The 19,018-nt window shown below is 44.5% G+C and overlaps 1 protein-coding gene across 6 annotated transcripts in view; it reads right to left on the bottom strand.

The window, feature by feature from the left end:
• Nucleotides 1-19,018, bottom strand: part of COBLL1 (cordon-bleu WH2 repeat protein like 1) — a 194,583-nt gene that overhangs the window by 21,957 nt on the left and 153,608 nt on the right. For 5 of the 6 annotated variants that reach the window (XM_068245619.1, XM_068245620.1, XM_068245624.1 and 2 more), the window contains 4 exons: nt 16,961-17,117; nt 15,440-15,514; nt 7,957-8,224; nt 3,234-3,298 (listed from right to left, as the gene is read on the bottom strand). In XM_068245619.1, the coding sequence (XP_068101720.1) occupies nt 3,234-3,298; nt 7,957-8,224; nt 15,440-15,514; nt 16,961-17,117 (565 nt within the window). The remainder of the gene's footprint in view (nt 1-3,233; nt 3,299-7,956; nt 8,225-15,439; nt 15,515-16,960; nt 17,118-19,018) is intronic. The other variant, XM_068245622.1, reaches the window with a different exon arrangement.

The following is a 19,018-nucleotide window of genomic DNA, read 5'->3' as shown; positions in this document are numbered from 1 at the left end:
TCACCTCTTTTTAACGTTTTTTAATACATTTTATACTTGTACTGGTGCCTCTGTTCCAACTTACATATAATAGTCCACCCTTGGTGGAGAGGTGCATCCCCCTTTTTTCCTGTCTACAGAGAGTGACTTCTTAACCTGAGTGGGGTCAGGTCTAATTTCCCCACCTGCCTATATAGTGGTTGCCTGAATAGTAACCCGTGTTTGTGAGTATGATTCATTCAGCTCTATTACTCAACACCTGCAACCTAATGTACTACACCATCGCAGGCTCTTGCTTTCTTTCCTTTTTTGTTCCCTTGTTAAAATGCTATTTGGCTGGCTATTAGAAATGGTCAGTAAGATGCAGAATAAAATCCAACTTACATGCAAATTTCATGCAAGTTGTATACAGCCTTAAATTGGGCCAATCATTGCATCCAAGTCGGAATTATTTGCATTTCATTGACCATCTCTGCTAGCTATTGTGGTGATTATCTGCCTCTTAGGCTAGTTGACCACTTTAGCCAGGCTCCAATCTCAGGAAGGGGGTTAACTCTAAAGGTGCATACACACATCAGACTATAGTCTTTGGAAAATGAAAGATCACAGTCCAATCTTACCACCCTTCATGTAGTATGAGAGCCATACTCTACACAGTCTTTTCTATGGAGCTGAACTCCACATCAGAAAAAATCTTTGCAAGATGCTGCACACAAAGATGCTGCACACACTCAAAAGATCTGTTCCTGCCAAAAATCCATTCCTGCAAATTGCAATGATAGTCTATGAGATCTGCAGATCATCATACACACATGATTTAACTGACATTCATCTGCAGATCAGATCCACCAGGATGGATTTTCAGATCTGCAGATGATTGCTTGATCTGCAGATGAATGTCAGGTAAATAATGTGCGTATGATGATCTGCAGATCTCATAAACTATCATTGCAATTTGCAGGAATGGATTTTTGGCAGGAACAGATCTTTTGCAGATACTGATCTTTTGTGTCTGTACAGCATCTGTGTGTGCAGCATCTTGCAAAGATTTTTTTATGATGGGGAGTTCAGCTCCATAGAAAAGACTGTGTAGAGTATGGCTCTCATACTACATGAAGGGTGGTAAGATTGGTCTGTGATCTTTCATTTTCCAAAGACTATAGTCTGATGTGTGTATGCACCTTAAGATGGAAGGTTGGGTTTAGGTTCCAGGAAGAAAATAACATTAAGGAGATTGAAGAGTGAGTGTCAAGAAGGATTACCGTTATGGTTTAGACACTGAAAAGAGGTTTACAATGTAGGGTACGGGAATGTTAGGCATGGACTATGAGTAGCTCATGGGGAACGAACGGACAGGACATCTGTACATTATATCACACTCTTATAAACTTATGGCGCCCATACATGGTACCATTTTTTTCATCTAATTTTACCATTTCTACAGTGGTTTGCAAAAGTAATCGGCCCACTTGAAGTTTTCCACTTTTTGCCATATTACTGCCACAAACATGAATTAATTTAATTGGAATTCCACATGAAAGACCAATACCAAGTGGTGTACATGTGATAAGTGGAACGAAAATCATACATGATTCCAAACATTTTCTTTTTAAATAACTGCAAAGTGGGGTGTGCGTAATTATTCAGCCCCCTGAGTCAATACTTTGTAGAACCACCTTTTGCTGCAATTACAGCTGCCAGTCTTTTAGGGTATGTCTCTACCAGCTTTGTACATCTAGAGACTGAAATCTTTGCCCATTCTTCTTTGCAAAACAGCTCCAGCTCAGTCAGATTAGATGGACAGCGTTTGTGAACAGCAGTTTTCAGATCTTGCCACAGTTTCTCGATTGGATTTAGATTTGGACTTTGGCTGGGCCATTCTAACACATAGATAGGTTTTGTTTTAAACCATTCCATTGTTGCCCTGGCTTTATGTTTAGGGCCGTTGTCCTGCTGGAAGGTGAACCTCCGCCCCAGTCTCAAGTCTTTTGCAGACTCCAAGAGGTTTTCTTCCAAGTTTGCCCTGTATTTGGCTCCATCCATCTTCCTATCATCTCTGACCAGCTTCCCTGTCCCTGCTGAAGAGAAGCACCCGCAGAGCATGATGCTGCCACCACTATATTTGACAGTAGGGATGGTGTGTTCAGAGTGATGTGCAGTGTTAGTTTTCTGCCTCACATGGCATTTTGGCCAAAAAGTTCCATTTTGGTCTCATCTGACCAGAGCACCTTTTTCCACATGTTTGCTGTGTCCCCCACATGGCTTGTGGCAAACTGCAAACGGGACTTCTTATGCTTTTCTGTTAACAATGGCTTTCTTCTTGCCACTCTTCCATAAAGGTCAACTTTGTGCAGTGCACGACTAATAGTTGTCCTATGGACAGATTCCCCGACCTGAGCTGTAGATCTCTGCAGCTTGTCCAGGGTCACCATGGGCCTCTTGACTGCATTTCTGATCAGCGCTCTCCTTGTTCGGCCTGTGAGTTTAGGTGGATGGCCTTGTCTTGGTAGGTTTACAGTTGTGCCATATTCCTTCCATTTCTGAATGATCGCTTGAACAGTGCTCCGTGGGTTGTTCAAGGCTTTGGAAATCTTTTTGTAGCCTAAGCCTGCTTTAAATTTCTCAATAACTTTATCCTTGACCTGTCTGGTGTGTTCTTTGGCCTTCATGGTGTTGTTGCTCCCAATATTCTCTTAGACAACCTCTGAGGCCATCACAGAGAAGCTGTATTTGTACTGACATTAGATTACACACAGGTGCACTCTATTTAGTCATTAGCACTCATCAGGCAATGTCTATGGGCAACTGACTGCACTCAGACCAAAGGGGGCTGAATAATTACACACACCCCACTTTGCAGTTATTTATTTGTAAAAAAATGTTTGGAATCATGTATGATTTTCTTTCCACTTCTCACGTGTACACCACTTTGTATTGGTCTTTCACATGGAATTCAAATAAAATTGATTCATGTTTGTGGCAGTAATATGACAAAATGTGGAAGACTTCAAGGAGGCCGAATACGTTTGCAAACCACTATATATAATATAAGGGAATTGCCTAAATTATCCTTTCAGTATATACACTTAATTTACCCTTATACTACATAGAAATGGTAATATTGGATGAAAAAATTGTACTATGTATGGGCACGATAAGTTATACCATACCTTGTGGACTTTTATTAGTCTATTTTCTAATATCACGCATTTTGCAGCTTGCAACAAATCATGAAGTCTGGTGGCTGGACTTACCAATCTTATCATATTCAAGTGTTGTGTTTTCAGTAGCTGCTCCGTCTCTTGAGTACAGGCTTGTCCTGCAAGAGAAAGATGGGTTTTCATTACACAAAACCGGCATCAGCGCATTTATGTTCACAATCATACAAGTTTACCAAAATGGACTATCTAAGCCGACACAATACACTGGTGGGTGGAAGCAGGTGGGTGACCCAGATAAAGGTCTCTTATAGCCTGGGTTTGGGGCAGCTGGATAAAGTACTGATTAAAGCCACCACCTTTGACACAGCCAGCTACCTTTTCAGCAAGAAGTCTCAGGGCAAGACTCCCTAATGCTCCAGGGTGGCCTACTATCTGCGCCTTTAGTGGTTGCAGCCATCAAGCACTTTGAGTCAGACAGGAGGAAACTGGTATACAAATGTCAACATTATTATTGTCTTTAACCTCCTTAGTGGTATGATTACTTCCAGGTTTTGGGGTCTAAAAGTGGTACAATTTTTTCACAAGGTTTTAGAAACTAAAGCCTCGTCTACACAAGGCGATCCGGCGGCTCGATTAGCCGGCAGATTGCCTCTTCCGCATCCTCGAGCGTACCCGCCGCGTCACCGTTCGCGTCGGATTCGATCCCCCGCTCGTCCCTGCCGGCGCCGCTTATCTTCCGCTCGATTCCCTGCCATTGTCCCCTCGTGGGGAACGAGCAGGGAATCGGTGGTGGCGAGATCCGACCTGTCGGATCTTATCAATCTAACGGCATCAGCGGCTCGATTGATAAGGCACATCGTTGAAACCTTGCGTAGACGGTGGCTTAAAAGTCAGGAAAAATCATAACGCAGAGAGATCTTGCGGCAGCCTCTGCACTTACTCACCTCCACGGGATCCATTACTGCAATTCTCTGTCCTCCCTCCAGGTGGCCCTCTACTCCTATAGTGAGATCGCCTTCTGTCATCATGACGACAGATGGCGATCTCACCAGAGGGATTGAGAGCATCAGAGGACCGGAAGAACAATGGCTGATGGCGTCTGGATCCCAGGGGTGGTAAGTTATGAATGCCTGCTGCGCCCAGGCTCTGCACCTTACCAGTGGCTACTCCAAGTCAAACTCGGGGTTACCACTCTGAGCTGCAGATTTCCGGCCCGAGCTCGTCTCTGGGCTTCTGTTTAAGAGGTTAAAAATTTGTTACAGGAGATTCTTAGCTAATGAGACTGTGGCTCAGCCTTCCTGCTGAAAATCTGTTCTACAAATTCATGGAGTTAGCCGCCCTACAGCTTTTTATTCACTTGTTTAATTATACCTTTTTAGCCAAGATACTGTTCTTTTACATACAGATTTACAGTGCATTTATGAATCAAGGAATGCCTACGAACCAAACGCCTAAAATAAATTCCTTAGGCCAAAGAAAAGAAAATGATCTAAAACATAAGGTTGGCCTTCCTCTCCTCCCTTACATCCACCCAAGGGACTTACAGTTAACAAATTATCCTATTATCCAATTACAATCTGTTCCTGACTACACAGCTGTAAGTGCTAACTCAATTTACAAATCCCAAACTTAACTGAATTAAATTGGGCATTTTCAATGAGAGTATAATATTTTCTGTAATAGAATAATAGAATTAATTGCTGTGAACCAGACTTGTCTAGATGAAAAAACAGATCTCGTCCGACATTGTACAAAACAAGGAATAACATTTCTCTAAAAAAACCTATTTCGTACTGATGCTAGTCCTCTTCCAGAGTTTCGCTGGTTTGTTTCCACTGATCCTCCTGTTTCTAGGTGCAGCCCTCTCCCGCTCCACTCTACACACGTGACACTTCCTAAGTACACATGTCCAGAACACTCTTGGTTGCGGCTTCTGTTCGTAGCCAGGCATGAGTGCAAAAAGCGTGGGGCCGAGCATGCCCCTCTGTCTTCTGTTCAACTGGATTCAGTCTGAGCCACCAGTGGACATCAGAGCAGTCTCATAGTGGTTCATATTGATCCCCCCCTCCAGTTTTTGAGTATGAGAGAATTCGCCGCCAGGAGACTTGGGCACAGGATACAGCCGGTATGGCTTATTCTGCTCCTGCACAAGTCCCGGTGACATTAATTACTAGGTCCGCCATGGATGGTGGGGAATGAAATAATTCGGCTTCCAGCAATTGCTGGAGGCCGAATTATAGCGTTTTATAAGTAACTTCAGCTCCGTCTTCTGCGGCGCTGAAGTTATTCACTGTGCGACGTTATAGCCGTAATTCCTATTACGGTCTATGGTGGCACCAGCTGCGCCCAAGTCTCCTGCGCTGGATTGCCAGTATTCGCAGTTTTCTGCGTCAGTTTTTCTGCATGAGTTGTCTGACAGTGCTGTCAACTGTTTTTCTGCATGTGAAAAATGCATTAGCCCATTGAATAACATTAGTTGAAGTATTCCTGTGCAGAAAGCAAACAGAAAAACTAGTGGAGACAAGCCCTTCATTTACCCACAATCAGTCCCGGACTGGACCCCCGACCACCAGTGGCCGGCGACCTTTGAACCGAATATCCATCTCCTGCACACATGCAGTTCGCTCAAAGAGTCGATCTGGCCACGCTCCTGGCGTCTTTGAGATTGCAGCGTGTGTGCTCAAAGCACTATCAGCCATGCATACAATGCTAGGAGAGCAACCAGAGCTGCTCATAGAGCATCTACAAATGCACAGGAGATAGAGATCTGGTTTAAAGTTCACCAATCACTGGTGGTCGAGGCCCAATATGGGACTGATAGTGGGGAAATGGAGCCTGGTGGGGGGGAAGCAGAGGCAGTGTCCTCCTCTTCCCCCTAAAATGTGTATCCTCCAAGGCAGAGGCCCCCCCGTGTGCGCGCGGCCCCCTCCCTTCTGCCGCATTATGGAGCTGATGGGAGACCTGCAGCAGCACACACAGACCTGCGCTACGAGTTCCAAGCAGTTGGTCTCCTCTGTAGTGCCGCTGTTCTCCACTTCCTGCTTGTTACATCGGGCACTAGAGCCCAAATGCAGAAGCAGGAAGTAGAGAACAGGAAACCAATGGACCTGCATGGCTTGAAACTCGTAGCAGGTCAGTGTGCTGGCTGCTGCTGCATGTCTCTCATCAGCTCCATAACGCAGCGGGAGGGAGAGGGGGCCGCGCGCACACGGGGGGGGGGGCTGGGGGGGGCGTTGGTTTGGGTTTCGTTAGTGCAGGGGGAGACAGTAGGGGCATATATGGCTGGCTATCATAGTGAGGGGAAGGGAGACTTGGCCCATATAGCTATCATGGTGAAAGAAGGGGGGACATAAGGGGCCCATATGGCTGTCACAGTGGGGGAGGGGGGACACAAGGGGCCCAAATAGCTATTATAGTGAGGGGATACATAAGGGGCTCACTCATATGGCTATCATAGTGGGGGAGGAGGGATACTAGGGGCACATATGGCTATCATAGTGGAGGGAGCGATGGACATTAGGGCACATGTTATGATCATATTGGGGGGAAGGGTGGTCATTAGGGGCATATATGGCTATCGTACTTAAGGGAGGGGGGGGGGATGTTAGGAGCACATATAGCTATCATACTTGGGGAGGAGTGGTCATTAGGGGCAGATATGGCTATAATAATGGGGGGGGGGGGGGTCATTACAGGTGCATATGGCTATAATACTGGGGGGAGGGGGCCAGCACTACAATAGGGGCAGCCTGGACAGTTGCTACAAAGGCCCTAAGCACGGTTTGGCCCCCTAAGTCTCCTTCTGACTTGTCTTGGGACACAGTGGGGGGGGGGGGGGGAATTTGTTGCCAGGGGCGGGTGTCAGGTGGGCCCCCAGGTTACTCTTGCCCTGGGGCCCCATTGTAGCTAGAACCGGCCCTGATCCTCCTCCACAGGGCCCGTCCCATTCCAGTGCTGTAACAAAGGCTTGTCGATGGCTTAAAGAGACACTGAAGCGAAAAAAAAATGATGATATTATGATTTGTATGTGTAGTACAGCTAAGAAATAAAACATTAAGATTAGATACATCAGTCTAATTGTTTCCAGTACAGGAAGAGTTAAGAAACTCCAGTTGTTATCTCTATGCAAAAAAGCAATTAAGCTCTACGACTTTCAAAGTCGTGGAGAGGGCGGTTATCTGACTTTTATTATCTCAAGTATTATTGAACTAATTACTTTTCTTCTGCCAGAGGAGAGGTCATTAGTTCACAGACAGACTGCTCTGAAAGACTCATTTTGAATGCTGAGTGTTGTGTAATCTACACATATTATAGAATTGTTCAATGTTAGAAAAAACACTATATACCTGAAAATAAAAATATGAGAATATTTTCTTTGCTGCTAAACTTCTAGTAATCATTCATAGTACACAACCAATTCATTATATCATATATTTTTTTCCACTTCAGTGTCTCTTTAAGTATGTGCAGTAAAATGGACCAGATTGGGGTTGACTTTTTCAGGGGCCGAACGGGTCCATGCTACTGCACATACCCAGTGCAGACGCGCTTCTCTCAGCTCTGGAATGGTCTATTGTAGGGGAAGGGACAGGGGAAAGACGTTTACTTTGACAATTCAGACTGAACACTACCCAACATTTTGTGGTAACTGTGGGAGAATGAGACATATTTCAGCTGTTTTCTGGGACGACTAAAAGAGCCATTATATTTGTGCACGAAGGACATCTTTAAAAACCAAGGCTACATAATAACTTGAGCTTCAAAGAGTAACAATAATAAAAAATAATCATAATAATAACTACTATCTAGTACTTACGTGCAATCCGTGATCACCTCTTCTTGTGAAATCTTGGAGATATTGTCTACACTGGAGACCATGGAATCATTTGGGGTTTCAGAAGCCATGGCTTCATCTGTGACTTGTATTTCCTCACATTGTTCTTCTGTAGAAGATGAACTTGTCTCTTCCTTGACCGATCCATTGACCTCTTCTTTCAAAGATGCATTTTCCTCCACTGTGAGAGAGACATGTGACTCCTCTTTCTCTTCAACTCCCTGCAGGTCTGGCTCAGCAATTACTTCTACTGTGACAAAGACGATAAGGAATGTTACTTGAGGTCAAATCCAAAAACAAATGGGGTTCAGTTTTGAGTTCATGTCCCAGACTAAACCCCCTACCAGAAAAAATCTCAAACAGATTTCCCTTCAACTCTCTTCACTATTCCACAAATTTGCTGTAGCCACTAGAAAGGGGTTGGTCTTCTTCTTGAAGGTTTAACTTTTATTGAAAGCGTAATTCATGTACACAATAAAGTGGTAGAAGTTTTACCATTTTTAAGTGCATGCGGACTGTATGGTATACAGATTAGAGAAGTCACCACACCCAATATCTGCACTTGTTACAAATAAATTAAAGCCCTTGTTCAGGTTTTATTCACACATAAGTAACTACATTTATAAAACAATGTATGACATTTTTAGGTGCAGAGAGTGGCATTTATATACTAGAATATTTATAGGGTATTTTTAGAACTATGCCCGATCATCAAAAAAATTGCAAAAAGGAGAGTGTAGCAAAACAGTTGCAACAGATGTAAAAGGAAGCTATGTGGGTGATGAGAGAGTTGGAGACAAGAGAGTCCAGTGCAAGAGGGAGGCTATGTGCGTACTGAGTGGGTAGAAGTCAAGAGAGTCCAGTGTAGGAAGGAAGCTGTGTGGGTGATGAGTGAGCTGGAGACAAGAAAGTCCAGTGCTGGAGGGAGGCTATGTGGGTAATACGGGGGTAGGAGACAAGAGGGTCCAGTGCTGGAGGGAGGCTATGTGGGTAATACGGGGGTAGGAGACAAGAGGGTCCAGTGCAAGAAAGAGGCTATGTGGGTAATGAGCGGGAAGGAGACAAGAGTCCAGTGCAGGACTGAGGCTATGTTGGTAATGAGCAGGTAGGAGACAAGAGAGTCCAAAGCGCAGGAAGGAGGCTATGTGTGTAAAGAGCAGGTTGGAGAAAAGAGAGTCCAAAGCGCAGGAAGGAGGCTATGTGTGTAATGAGCTGGTTGGAGAAAAGAGAGTCAAGTCCAACACTGAAGTGAAACTACTTAGGAGATTAAGGGGTAGGACATAAGCGTCTTCAGTGCAGAAGTTAGGCTATATAAGGGAGATGAGACCCTAACACTTGGGGAAGAGTGGGTAGGAGACAATATTCCCCAGTTCAGAAGTCTAGGCACTGAAATCTAAAAATAATAATTGTTTTTGAGCAATTCCACCCAAAAAGGAAATGCAACTTTTCAGAGGCTATCCTATATACTAACACATTAATTAAATTCACTCAAATTAACTACATGCATATTCATAATGCTCTCAAAGTAAAGTTAAACTTCAAAATAATATGTCAATAACTCTATCAAGAATATTACTCTGCTACATACAGCTAACTTCCCATTATTCAAATATCACTATGAACACTTGCCATTCACATAAAATTCCACAAGGTGGTGCTATGGGACTATATGAAGCAGTAACACTGCCTCAGCTGTTTCATGGGTTAGGGAAAGTTTTAACCTCTGCTATATTATCTGGCTATCACATATTTGTTTTAGGCCAATGCTGCTCATCATTAATACAGCACGTACCTCTTAATAATAATAATAATCTGAACATTTGTATAGTGCTTTCTCCTGTCTGACTCAAAGCGCTCAAGAGCTGCAGCCACTAGTACGCGCTCAAGAGGCCACCCTGCAGTGTTAGGGAGTCTTGCCTTGAACGTCTTACTCAATAGGTACTGACCCCAGTCAGACTTCAAACCCTGGTCTAAATATGGCACTTGCTGACTACCCCCTGCTGTGAATAACCCCATCTGAAGTACCCCTGACACACATATAATTGGTAGGTGCACTCAATATACTGTATATAAAGGTTTTTAAAACATTCCTTTACGCCACCAATTAAAATACTTTTATTCAGTCTTATTTATACATGAATTAGAGCTTTTTTTAATTACAAAATTAATTGTGATGGATTGACTGTGAGTAGCTCAAGCACCCACCAACACCAATACAAGTACCCCCAGGATTACATGTTCCATGTGATGAGAACCTAGGATATATGTCATAGCCATCAATATAATCATAATCTCATTATAGTGAACATGACTAACACAGGACAGAAGGAAAACAGAGATAAATGCACCCTGTATGTATTTAGATAGTTTAGCCTGTCTAATTCCCCCTCATGTGTCTAATCACCACTGTAATGTGATCTCTCAGCTGTGTCAGCTCTGGAATCTCCTCTGCTACTGCAGAGCAGCTAATTTGTAAACACAGGATGTTAACCCCATGTCTGCTTCCATGAAAGTAGACACATTACAGATTTATTGCAGGATTTGTATCAGCTGTAACCAATACAAACAAACAAACAAAAAACCTGTTCTTTAACCTTCTTGGCGGTAACCCCGAACGTAGTTCGGGGTAAGCCGCCGGAGGGTGCCGCTCAGGCCCTGCTGGGCCGATTTGTTTAATTTTTTTTTTGCTGGACGCAGCTAGCACTTTGCTAGCTGCGCCAGCACCCTGATCGCCGCCGCCGCGCGCCCGATCGCCGCTATACGGTGCGGCGCGTGCCCCCCCCCCCCCCCAGACCCCGTGCGCTGCCTGGCCAATCAGTGCCAGGCAGCGCCGAGGGGTGGCCCGGGACTCCCAATGACGACCCGACGTCAGTGACGTCGGTGACGTCATTCCGCCCCGTCGCCATGGCGACGGGGGAAGCCCTCCAGGAAATCCCGTTCTTTGAACGGGATTTCCTGATCGGAGATCGCCGAAGGCGATCGAAGAGGGCGGGGGGATGCCGCTGAGCAGCGGCTATCATGTAGCGAGCCCTGGGCTCGCTACATGATATAGAAAAAAAAAATAAAAAAAAAAACTGCCGCGCTGCCTCCTGGCGTATTTTTTTATACTGCCAGGAGGGTTAAAGGTTATTATGCTGTTGCTTACCTTTTAGAGCAGAGAGGAAATTCTGAGTTCAGGTCTGTGTTAAAGTGGACCCAAATTAAAAATACAAGATTTCAGAAATAAAATCTATTTTCTAAATTATAATAATAAATAGCAGCCTTTTTTCAGCTGCATGATGACAAATATAAAATATTTTACATTTATTGGAGGAACCCCTCCCTTCCTTTCAAATTGCCGGAGTTTTTACGGCAAACTGGTGGAGTAGGTGGTGTCCGGCAATGGAGGAATTGCTAATGGCTGCCCCCAGTATAATCCTAGCTATGAAAAGAGAAGGGTGAAAAGCATGCATTGAAATGCTCATAGGCTTGAAGGAGTGTTTATTTATCATTGTATGTGTCAGAGTGGTGCAACTAAATATTTTTAATTAAAAAAATGTTTGGTTTGGGTCCGCTTTAGGCCCGGTTCACATTAGCGGTGGCCGTCCGGAATCGCCGTGCCGGAGCCGCACCGCTTGCAGAACGGACGGAACGGACGCACGGCATAGCAATGAAAGGCTATGCGTCCGTTCACATGCGTCCGTCCTGCCGGACAGGAGCCGGACCAGATCCGGGCCGGATCCGGACTCCGGCCTCCGTTCCAACATGCGCTATTTTTTGATCCGGCTCCTCCGGCAGCCGTATCCGGGGCGGAGCCGGACTGCACCATCCGGCCAATACAAACCAACGGGAACCGGAGAGCGCACAACACACTGGCTGAGAAATCCGGATGTTCTACCCCACTTCCTATGCGGATTGTTGCGGCGATATTGGATGGGGACACATGGGCAAGCATTTTGGAGTGGAGCAGCACAGCTGGATCCGGATCCGGAGATGTTGGCAGCATGTCGCAGGTGGAGGTGAGTGCTAAACAGCAGAGGGCCTGATTCCACAGGTCCCCCTTCTGCTGACCTCCCAGACCCCAACATTTTTTTTGTTTTTTACGTTACTTTTGCCAAACGGATCCGGATCGCATCCTGATGAACACCTGATGCAACCTGACCGGATCCGGATCGGATCCGGATCAGAACCGTACGGTTCCGATCCGGATCCAGACCGGATCCGGTCAGGTCATCCGGTCCGTTTGGCAAACAACCGCAAGTGTGAACCGGGCCTGAATCCAGCTGCTCAACAGAGCAATTCAGAAATCGCTTTGATTCCTGAATCGCAGAGATACAGCAAGTGACCGAGAAAGGCCCTCATTGCCTTGCATAGTTATCGCTATAGGTAAATGGCAACATTGCAGCAGGCAGCGCTTTTGGGTTTTGCTCCAAGATTGGAATGCTGCTGTAGAACCATCCCGTCAGTGTTTGGTTGGTGCAGTGCTTTCAGCGGCGAAACTGCCGCTAGTGGGCACTAAGCCTTAGGGCCCGTTTCCACTAGGAGAGGTGCGATGCGGCTACATAGCTGTATCGCACCGCAGGTGTCCTGAAACACATGCACGGATATGGAAGAGTTTACACTGCGTGCATGTTGTGCGGAGCGATCCGAGAATCTGCAGCATGCTGCAGATTCTCACACGGCCGCGTCCCATCTCCTTCAATACACTGCCGCATCAGGAGATGCGGAAGTGATGCGGCCAGCGGCAGAAGTGATGCGATGTGGCTAGGTAGCCAAATTCGCATTACTAAGTAGTGGAAACCGGACCTTACAGTCAGTAGCGCAACTAAGGGCCTTTTTCCACTGCACAGCTGAATTGCAAAATCGCTAGTGATTTTTAAATCGCTAGGGTTGCTACTTTATCATAGAAAATCATGAGTAGTATTTTCCACTATAGTGATTCGATTTGTAAATCACAAATCGCAAACGCTTTCTAGAGCAATTTTAAGAGGGATATCACAATGCAAATGAAAAATCAAAATTGCAAAACAAAATTAATGAAAATCGCGTGCGTTTGTGATTTATTTATTGTGATTGCTAGTGGAAAAGGGCCCTAAGGAGCTTTGGGCCCCAGTGCAAGTTTTACATTGGGCCCTTCAAACACTCAATACATAATTCATATGGTGCAACAAAACATGCCAAGGACATCCACAGTATGAGAGATGTAAGCAGAGGATGGGAACAGTGTGTTAAAGAGTACCGATATTCAAAGCATATATAGATGTGATCCTAGCATAAAACCATTGTTGGTCCAAGGGCCCATGTGCAGTTGCAACTTCTGCATCCCCTATTGCCATGCCACTGCTTACAGCGAAACATTGAGCTTTCCATAGCAGTAAGCAATGACAACACAACACCAAGAAGATTTTAGATTTGATCTGCATTCTGCCTCCATAGAAATGGGACTGTAGTCCAGTCTAGGCAGCCACAGATCTCCAGACAGGCTGCAGGGCAGGAGTGTGAGGGGCACAGTACTGCAATCTATCACAGCTGTAGCTTAACCGGGAAGTGACAAGATGTGATCGAGCACTGGGGCTGCTAGACAACTGCTGATAAGCATCTTCAGCCATTAGTCTAAGGTCCCTGTTTCACTTCTGGCCAGTAGGTGGTGCTATAGGAGCATCAGAAAGCACAGTGAATCCTTCTATTAACTGTATGAGCTGGCTCTTACTGCAATCATAATATCCTCCTATACCTCATCCCAAGATGCCTCTTCTCCCAGAATCTAATGCTGACCACACATTTGTAAATCAGTCTCATCGCATGATTAATCGCCTTGGGAAAGAAAATGTAACACATCTACATGGCTTTAGTAGTCAATGGGAACCGGGACTGATGGACCACAATACTCCTGCCCTGTACTCCACAGGAAATTTGCTTTTTGGATATTTACTACCACAGTCTGTTTCAGATATAGTGCATCCAGAAAGTATTCACAGTGTATCACTCCTTCCACATTTTGTAATGTTACAGCCTTATTCCAAAATGGATTAAATTTAATTTTCCCCCAGAATTGTACACACAACACCCCACAATGACAATGTGTATAAAGTTTACTTGAGGTTTTTGCAAATTAGCTAAAAATAACACAAATTGAGAAAAATCATATGTACATAAGTATTCACAGCCTTTGCCATGAAGCTCAAAATTGAGCTCAGGTGCATCCTGTTTCCCCTGATCATCCTTGAGATGTTTCTGCAGCTTAATTTGAGTCTACCTGTGGTAAATTCAGTTGAGTGGACATGATTTGGAAAGGCACACACCTGTATATAAAACGGTCCCTCAGTTGACTGTTCATGTCAGAGCACAAACCAAGCACGTAGTCAAAGTAATTGTCTGTAGACAACTGAGACAGGATTGCTTTAAGGCACAAATCTGGGGAAGGTTACAGAAAATGTCTGAAATGTAAGAAAAATCCTAGGTACAGTAGCACCTGCTGTACTTGGCGAAATAAATATTTCTGATTTGAAGGTCCAATGAGGACAGTGGCCTCCATCAAGCATAAGAAGTTCAAAACCACCAGGACTCTTCCTAGAGCTGGCTGGCCATCTAAACTGAGTGATCAGGGGAGAAGGGCCTTAGTCGGGGAGGTGAGCAAGAACCCGATGTTAACTCTGTCTAAGCTCTACAGGTCCTCTTTGGAGAGAGGAAACCCTTCCTAAAGGACAACCATCTCTGCAGCAAACCACCAATCAGGCCTGCATGGTAAAGTGGCCAGACGGAAGTCCCTCTTTAGTAAAAGGTACATGGCAGCCCACCTGGAGTGGACTCTCAGACCATGAGAAACAAGATTCTCTGGTCTGATGAGACAAAGATTGAACTCTTTGGTGTGAATGTCAGGCATCAAGTTTGGAGGAAACAAGGCACCGCTCATCACCAGGCCAATACCATCCCTACAGTGAAGCACGGTGGTGGCAGCGTCATGCTGTGTAGGATGTTTTTCAATGGCAGGAACTGGGACACTAGTCAGGATAAAGGGAAAGATGACTGCAGCGATGTACAGAGACATCGTGTATGAAAACCTGATCCACAGGCTGTGCACCAATGCTTTCCATCCAATCCAAGTTTGAGAGGTGCTGCAAAGAGGAATAGGTGAACTGGCCAAGGATAGGTGTGCCAAGCTTGTGATATCATATTAATAAAGATTTCAGGCTATTGTGCATCGACAAAGTATTGAGCAAAGGCTGTGAATACTTATCTACATTTGATTTGTCATTTTATTTTATTTTTAATACATTCGCCAAGACGTCAAGTAAACGTTTTTCACATTGTCATTATGGGGTGTTGTGTGTAGTATTCTGAGGAAGAAAATGAATGTAATCCATTTTGGAATAAGGTTGTAAGATAACAATATTTGGAAAAAGTAAGGTGCTGTGAATACTTTCCGGATGCACAGTATGCTCAGGCATTATTTGTCAGCCAAAAAAGAAGTACAAGGATCAAATACCTGTTGGAGGAGTTGTATCAAGTTGCTTTTCATATTCCTGCATTTTCACATAATTCACTTCTTCAGAAATATGGACTATAATATAAAAGGAGAGGCAGTTGTTATTTTCTCTATACTAGATTCACGTATAGCCATCAAAACCATTTCAGATGTTCTGTTCAGAAGGGATCAGCTTGTATTTTTGCCTCAAAATGTGCATTTTAAACCAGAGATAATTGCAAAAAATATGACGGATTTTCAGAAGATTCACATTTTTGCAAAAATGTATATATTTTTGAAAAATGCGTTTTCTCATGTCCAATGATTTCAGTGCATTTGGTGACCAGGTATTTCCGCATACATGTCCATATATCTTTTGTGCATATTCCTAATGCGTTTTCTTATACCCATATACAAATGTGAAGCAAAGCAATATCAGATCATCGGAGTGATTGAACCTTTCCTACACTAGGTGGCCATTGCTTAGTGTATAAGCATCTTAAAGGACACCTGAAGTGAGAGGGATATGGAGGTGGCCATATTTATTTCCTTTTATACAATACCAGAAATTTCCTTTTAAACAAAGCAGAGTGCCTGGCTGTCCTGATGATTCTCTACTTTTAAAGAGACTCTGTAACAAAAATGTCATCCTTTTTTCTACCATCCTACAAGTTCCTAAACCTATTCTAATGTGCTCTGGCTTACTGCAGCACTTTCTACTATCACTGTCTCTGTAATAAATCAATGTATCTTTCCCCTGTCGGACTTGTCGCCCTGTGTCTGGAAGGCTGCCAACTCTTCAGTGTTGATCTGCCTTCAGTGTTGATCCGATTTTAACAATACAGATTCTCTTTAATACTTTTAGCCGTAGACTCAGAACAAGCATGCAGATCAAGTGCTCTGACTGAAGTCTGACTAGATTAGTCACTTGCTTGTTTCAGGAGTGTGATTCAGACACTACTGATGTCAGAAAGATCAGAAAGAGGAAGAATGGCTCTCCACACATTAGGTTAGTTATGGGGTTCATCAAACTAATGAGGTGGATGGTGCCACCATCAGCAGAAGTCCAAGGGCAGCATAATGTCCTAGTGGTTAACACTCTCGCCTTGTAGAGCTGGGTCCCCGTTTCAAATTCCAGCCAGGGCACTATCTGCACAGAGTTTGTATGTTCTTCCCGTCTCTGTGTGGGTTTCCTTCAGTCCCTCCGAGTTTCCCCACACATCCCAAAAACGTACAGATAAGTTGACTGGCTTCCCCCTATATTGGCCCTATGATACATACACTACACAATACATACATAGACATATGACTATGGTAGGGATTAGACTGTGAGCCCCTCTGAGGGACAGTTACGCAACTAGACAATATACTCTGTACAGCGCTGTGGAAGATGTATATATACGCTATAAAAATAATAACAGGAGCTGAACATGATGTAAGCACTGGTACAGTCTAGTAGTATATAGAAGATAGTGGCTCTACAACGTAATCTTATCACAGGAACATTCCATCAGTAACTGTGTAAACAGAGAAGAGTTCTACCAATGTCGTTGCTGTTCTCATCGCTGGTATGTGGCGGCTTTGGCGGAGGAGAAGGAGGCAGTGGTGCTTTGCGTTTTGTACTTCTGAATGATGAGTTAAAGACCGCTGTTGCGCTGTGCTGGAAAGAACCAGTTCTTGATCTGTCAAACCCTCCAGACTGCAGAGAAGGAGAATATAGAACAGTTTTGGTTAAACAAAATTGCCCATCCAACATATATTCCCAAATTCAGGCACAGTGTTTTTGTTATACACATTTAAAGAGGACCTAAACTCTTGCAAAGAAGAGAAGAAAAACACAGAGACACCCACACTGTGTGTATTTAGAGGTAACAGCCTGTCTAATTCTCCCTTATCTGCTAGTAATGAGCCACTGTAATTTGAGCTTTCATCTCTGACTGATTTGTGCTAGGTTTGTGCCGTTCAGACAGGCTATAAATAAACACAGGGTTAGCATTTTCTCTGTTCCCATGACACCAGGAAATAACCGCTCCGCAGAATCTAAGTAGGCGTTCAGTGGGCTGTAACAAATAAATCTTTTTCTGTAAAGGTTATTATGCTGTTGCTTATCTTTAGAGCAGAGAAGTCCTCCTTAAAGAGTAAAATTGTATGTTACTTATACATATAGTTTAATAAACTAGTTGTTTTTGCTAAATAAAAAGGAAAATGTCAGGTGCTGCTCCTTATCCATTCTGACGCTAATAGACTCCCCAGAACTTTGTCAACTTTGGGGATCCAGCTGCTGTATTTATAAATCAGAGTCAGTAAGCGAAGCTGTGCTCTCTACATACTTACATACAGTAGTTGTTTGGGTTGAAAAAAAAAGACATATAACCATGGAGTTTAACCAATAAATAAGGTACAACACCAGCCTGCTCCCTCACATTTCCCTGTTGATCCAGAGGAAGGTAAAAATCCCTTACAAGGCATGGTCCAATTATCTCCAAAAGAGAAAAAAAAAACATTCCTTCCCGACTCCAAATTGCAATCAGATAAAATCCCTGGATCAACATCACTGGGCATTACCTAGTAATTATTACCATGGATGTCTTTCAACGCAAGGAAAGCATCTACGCCCCCCTTAAAGCGGAACTGTAGATAGAAATTAAACACATTATTTCACTTACCTTCCCCAAGCCCCTAGCGGCCGTCCTGTCCCGCGGCGCTCCTCAACGAGCCTCCGTTCTCCCGCAGCCAGCTATTTTCGGTTTCGCCGCCGGGCCACTGCGCGGCTATGGCCCGCTATTGTAGAGGGAAACGCGAAGAAAGGATATGCTTGGCAGGACTGCGCTGGCATCGACTTACAAGACGAGGTACAGAACGGAGCACAGGGGGGGGGGGGGGGGAGGGGGGGGAACGGAAACTCGTTGAGGAACGGTGCGGGACAGGACAGCTGCCAGGTAAGTGAAACAATGTGTTTATTATATATCTACAGTTCCGCTTTAAATGCAGATATAGAGTTTGCCAAAACTACTTCCTGTGGTAATACATTATTATTATTATTTATTGTATTTATAAAGCGCCAACATATTACCCAGCGCTGGACATAAATTTAGGTTACAGACAATATTTAGGGGTGACATACAGCAACACGACAATACAGGAATACAAGAAAACCAGATCACACTGCACAGTATGAGCACAAGGTAATGCTCAGTCAGTCACTGGATGGAAGCATGGAGATTAGGCAAGTTAGGTTCACTCAGATGCATAGCATGAGTGCACAGTAATGGAGGTGCATGATCAGGTAGGACACAAAAGGAGGAGGACCCTGCCCAAAGGCTTACAATCTAGAGGGAGAGGTAGGGACACGAGAGGTGGGGACCAGAGTTCAGCTGCGGGTTTAGAGTAATTGTGAGGGGTGGTAGGCCAGAGTGAAAAGGTGAGTTTTGAGGGCCTTCTTGAAGGTGTTGAAGGAGGGAGCTGCCCTAATGGGTGGAGGTAGGGAGTTCCATAGTGTTGGAGCGGCTCTTGAGAAGTCTTGGAGGCGTGCATGGGACTGGGTGATGCGGGAGACAGTCAGGCGCCGTTCATTGGAGGAGCGGAGTGAGCGGCTAGGTG

Source organism: Hyperolius riggenbachi, chromosome 7, assembly GCF_040937935.1.
Source record: "Hyperolius riggenbachi isolate aHypRig1 chromosome 7, aHypRig1.pri, whole genome shotgun sequence".
Lineage (NCBI taxonomy): Eukaryota > Metazoa > Chordata > Amphibia > Anura > Hyperoliidae > Hyperolius > Hyperolius riggenbachi.
Note: the sequence above shows the minus strand (reverse complement) of the source record. Positions and strands in the feature narration are given on the sequence as shown.